Raw genomic sequence first — 5,504 nt, 5'->3', positions numbered from 1 at the left:
ACAACCAAACTTGCTTGGGATAAATTTGATACACGACCAATCACATTCACTTTATTCACACGTGTAAAGTCGGGCACCACTCTGAGAATTCAGAAATGCAACGGTTAGAACAGCAGCTTCCCTACGACTTTAACAAGAATTTGAGATCTGGTATTTTTCATTCAAGCCTTTATTTATTAACAACTTGCAAGGGAGAACAGATACAGTGTTGCCAATTTTCCTGCCTGTTCTGATCACGTAGGATTTCACTATTTAAAGCCTAGAAAATTGTGGAGGTCTTCATCTCACATTAATTCTCATGCACTTAATCAAAAACAAGTTAAAGACAGAAAAACATGTAAAATGTTGAAAAATCCTTGAGTCCAGAACAGTCGACAATCACCCAGACACTCTGTAGCTTTGTGGGTTGTGGGAAAGCCTGGGTAAATACTTTAGAAAATAAGTGAATAAAATTTTTTATAATAAATAATAAAATAAATAATAAAAAGATGTACTGAATATTTTCCGGAAGAACAGAAAAGTAGCCAAAAATATAACTCACTCTCAAGTAAGAATAAGTCAAAGGTAAAAGTTTAATACAGTAAAACTAGTCCAAAAAGTAAAAAAAATCCACTAATTTAAATGCAACTGCGTGAAATGAGTGTGTTTCTACCCACCTCTTTTAAGCTGTCAAACATTAATTCATCCTTGTTTATACAGAAGGGATTTTTAATGTTTTTTCAACATCAAATAAAACCAGGCCTCGGCTGTTTTTACACAGAGAGGGAAACTAAAAAGCCAAAAGCTGTGCAAGGTCGACAGAAACATTACAGCAGGAAGAGATTCTACAAAGTATTCATGGAGAATGAATACAAACAATCAGCAGTTTCCATTTTCCAAGGGTAAGAAATAATATCACGTCTCCATCTACCTCATGACAATCCTGATAAATCACACATTATGTCTGTGAAGCAACAGAATATGGAAAAAATTCAACAGGTATGGATACTTTTTATTACTGACTGAGCCAAAGAGAATGTGAAAATGTATAACTTAAGGGTCTCTGAATGCACTTTAATGAATTGTAGAGACTTTAAGGACATCTGCAGCCTCACAAAAAGTCTTTAGATGACAGCATTGACAAAATGTTGACGCTATTTGTGAATGCAGAATGAAATATCATTTACTGACCGGCCTTACTTGAACAGACATATGGATATCAGTGAGTGAGAAAGATCATTTTATACAGAGTGAGAAAGAAATAAGTTTTGTAAAAATTATATTTAATATTAAATAAAAACATTACATCTTGTCCTGGTAGCTGTGTTTCTCTTAAAGGTATAGTAGAGGATGTTCTTTTTCCGGGTGGATCATCAAAATAAGTGGTCCTCCTAATTGTAAATCATTCTGGTCCTGTGTTTACGTAAGAAAAGTAAGCTTGTATGAGCGATGCAAACAGCAACTTTTGAACAGGGCGTGCACAAGGAGAAATGGGCTCGTGCACGAGGAAAAGTGGGCTTGTGCACGCTCTCGCACTCATGTAATAGGTGTACAGGAGCGGGTACAGGGCTGTGCATGTGCATTTATTTTTTTTTTGGAGGGGAGAGGGTGATCTTTTCAAATATTTGTGGAAATCCTCCACTATACCTTTAATGGACTCAGAATGCTCTTTAATGAAATGTAGAGCCTTTAAGGACATCTGCAGCCTCACAAAAAGTCTTTAGATGACAGCATTGACCAAATGTTGACAGTATTTGTGAATGCAGAATAAAATATCATTTACTGACCCACCTTACTTGAATACCAGATACTAGTGAGTTAGAAAGATAATTTTATACAGAGTGAGAAAGAAATAGGTGGATAGCTGAATAGATTTATACATAATTGGTGAGAAATAATATTTGATACTAAATAAAAACATTCAATCTCGTCCTGATAGCTGTTTCTTTTCACTCATTACTCTCTGTGCCCAAATGATGACCTCATCCTCAATAGCTGAATCCATTCAGAAGCTGCAGTCAGCGGATTTTTGCTCATTTTGTCCCCAGTTATCGTTTTCTCCCTCTGGGGATCCTCCTTTAGAAGGTAAAGCAGATAAAGTATATTTCACAGACTCCACTGCGACTATGTTGGTGTCCAGCCCCGACATGATGGTAGCCCTGCTATAGTTGTTTCTTAGTCTTCTGTTGAAGCGTACGGTAAACAGGCCATAGATGATGGGGTCGAGGCAGGTGTTAAATAGCCCGAAGATAAACAGGATGTGGGTGAGGCTGTGTGAGACTTTCCCCTCCAGGTCGTCAGGGAAGAACCAGTACCAAAGTCCCAGCAGGTAGTAAGGAGTCCAGCATACTATGAAGGAAACAACAATAACGATGCTCATCTTCAGCGTTCTCATTCGGGCTTTTGGGATGTTGTTCTTTGAGCAGCGAAGGTGTGGTTCATCAGAGGACACTACAAGAAAAATGGACATGTATCATCCCTTTTATGAATTATATGTTCAACTCACTCTATAGTCGCTTCTACAGGTGAATAAACTGGTAAAATGTCAAGTTTTGTTACATGAAAGTAAACTGAGGCTATGATAAATAATTTCAAAACCTTTCAAAAACACTGAGTCTGTAAATCAAAACAAAAAACAAAAATTTAAAAAATAAAAGAGGTCCACTAAATAAGTTGATATAAGTGTGAAAATAAATTACTTGTTATAGCACACTTTAAGTTTTCAGCATTCAGCTGACCTAAAATAACTCTGAAAAACCTCTATGGACCACGCATCAGTGAGGAGAACATTATAAAATGTACGCAGCTGTACTTTGCTCAAGTTTTAAAGGGGTCATAGAATAATTCTATAGGGTATTTGGTGCTGGTCCTTAAGGTCTCTGAATAGGGTGTGTAACATTGGTTGGGCTTAAAATGGCATATTTGCTGTTCTATGAACCCTAATGCAAGCCTGGTTAAAAGCCCTAGAATGAAACGACAGGTTTTCTTCCTTTTATGGTATGCTCATGAATATTTAGATGAGCTATGTGCTGATTGGTTGATTTACAACGAGCGAAGCTGCTGAGCAAAGACGCATCATAGCAACAAACACTCACTCACTGAAACATAAAACTGTTATATGGTAGGGTGACCAGATGTCCTCTTTTTCCCGGACATGTCCTACTTTTCATACCTAAAAAAAATGTCAGAGTGGAATTTTAAAATCATCCGGGTTTCTAGTGTGCAGTGCAGCACAGAGTCGAAACACACTGGGCAGGCATGGGGAAGCACGGGGCCGCCTGTGTCCAGGCTACGGTCACCGGGTCGGGTTCTGTCGCTCCGTCCCCCGCTCGCTACCTGCCCCCGTCCGCCGGGGTTCCCGGACCAGCCCTGGAGCTGACAGCTCGGTTCGAATGCCCGCTCCGGTCCAGTCAGCGGCCCAGCAGTCCTCCTTTTCAGAAACCCAGATCTGGTCATCATAGACATGCTAGCATTGCTATCAACAGCTTAGTGACAAAATCATACTTCCAGCTTGCAGTTGTGATGGCCGTATGGTCAGAACATCCCCTCGTTTCAGTTAAAGAGGTTAAGCAAATCCTGCTTTGAACTGTCCAAAATTTTGAAAGCTGTCTGTGGTAAAATGCTTTGAGCAAATGAACAGCTGAGCATCAAACTTTGCAGGGATCTTCTGATAGGCAAAAATAATCCATGCCTGTGGAGTCTTTGGATCCTTGGGAAGACAGAAAATTTCCCCCTTCCTATGTACAGCCTGGAACACTGCATTTATGCCCGTGGTTCTGGCTCATTATTAACAGAAACACTGCCTGCTTTGTAATTCTTGTAAATACAAGTAAACCCAACTGTAGGCTAAACAGATAAACTGTTGTCTTACATCTACCTCTATTAATATTCTTGGGCCAGTGAACCAGTGGGCTGGTCTGTATGTCAATTACGGGGCATGACAAAAGTACATGCCAGAACCAAATAAGGAAACATCCCCGAGTTGACGTCAATTCGGTGCTTCGTTTGGATTCTCCAGTTTCATGGTTTAAGTTTAGAATTGTGAGATTTGCATAGAAAGGACATGTTGATGGGGTTTGAACTTCTCTGTATGTCCATTTCACCCACTGAACTATTGTTATTCATCTACAACAATATAAACTCGATTTTGCATTCTATGACCACTCTAAAATTTTGAGAGTCTTTGTTTTAGAGTCTGATTTTTGCATTTACCGTTTTTTTTGGTCATCTGCTCAGAGATGTGGATGAAGATCCTGCTGTAACAGGTGATCATAATGGCCAGTGGCAGCAGGAAGAGCCAGGAGAAGGTGAACATATTGTAGGCCGTTTCCTGCCAGTGAGTGACAAAGCTTCCCCTAGTGGTGCACTGGGTAAAGTTGGCTGGATCGGTAATAGTTACATTATGGAAAATGAACATCTGTGGAAATAGTTAAAAAAAACAAACATTAGAGTCTCATTTTGAATGTCAGTAATTTCTGTCTTTCACAATCCTCATTTAAGTAAAATGTCTGGACAGGAAAACGTCTATTTTGGACCAAGCAGTTTAGTCTATGTTGCTAGATTTGTGTTAAACACAAACAGCAATAAAGAATAAAAGATGAGGAGTTTCAAACATGATAGTACAGTTGTGTTTAGAAGTCATGATCGGTATATACTTTGCATGATGTAACACCACTACCAACAAACCAGACCCACAGCATGATCCAACCAACACCATAAACATGTGAGGGCTATTCAAATTTTTACAAAAAGTAAGAAAAAAAAATAATCCACTGGACTTTGTTTCCAAGTTAGAAGACATTTTGCTTCCCATCCAGGAAGCTTTTTCAATTCAAATGTCAGAAATATGGTTAAGTTTGAAGCTTCATCAAGTAGCCCAAAAACTTGTTTTGGCTTAGAAAACATTCAACTTGAACCTGACGAACGGGTCTGTCCCTTTGGAATGGGGGTTGTTTAAGGTTGTTTTTTCTTCCTGTCTTCCTTCACACTCGTCTCAAAACACCTATCTGCTTTGTCCAAAATGTGAACTTTGACAAAAGAACACAGGTGGACAAAGAAATCAGGTGGTTTTAAAGGGGTGTGAAGGAAGCCATCTATGTTAAGAAAGGAAAACCAACCTTAAACTGAGGGGTTGGACTCAGATTTCAGCTTTCAAAAACCTACAATTCAGTGATTCCTTCCAGCCATCATCGCAATTCCAACCCCCATATAGGGGAACAGAACATCTCGCCTGTTCAGCCAGGCCAACCATTCCCTATAACAACCCCCACTTCAGTGACATAGACGAGTAATGGGCATTGCAGGCTAAAAAAAGAACCCAAACGACAGCCCATTCCTAAGGGGTGGATCCATTCTTCCAGTTCAATTTGCATGTCTTCTTAAGCCAAAACAAAATTTCGTTTTTTGTCCACTCTATAAAGCCTCGAACTCGACACTATTTCTCACATTTTGAATTGAAAAAGCTTCCTGGATGGAAAGCGAAACGTTTTCAAACTTGGAAACAAAGTCCAGGGGATTGTTTTTTT

The 5,504-nt window shown here is 39.3% G+C and overlaps 1 protein-coding gene across 1 annotated transcript in view; it reads right to left on the bottom strand.

The window, feature by feature from the left end:
- Positions 1-171: 171 nt before the first annotated feature.
- The window catches only part of LOC107098711 (gonadotropin-releasing hormone II receptor-like), an 18,819-nt gene continuing 13,486 nt past the window's right edge, over positions 172-5,504 (bottom strand). Inside the window, exons 3-4 of the mRNA XM_015396528.1 lie at positions 4,192-4,396; positions 172-2,430 (exon numbers count right to left, since the gene is read on the bottom strand). Of these exons, the coding sequence (XP_015252014.1) occupies positions 1,985-2,430; positions 4,192-4,396 (651 nt within the window). The 3' untranslated portion in view covers positions 172-1,984. The remainder of the gene's footprint in view (positions 2,431-4,191; positions 4,397-5,504) is intronic.

This window comes from Cyprinodon variegatus, unplaced genomic scaffold, assembly GCF_000732505.1.
Source record: "Cyprinodon variegatus isolate N-32 unplaced genomic scaffold, C_variegatus-1.0 Scaffold803, whole genome shotgun sequence".
NCBI lineage: Eukaryota > Metazoa > Chordata > Actinopteri > Cyprinodontiformes > Cyprinodontidae > Cyprinodon > Cyprinodon variegatus.
Note: the sequence above shows the minus strand (reverse complement) of the source record. Positions and strands in the feature narration are given on the sequence as shown.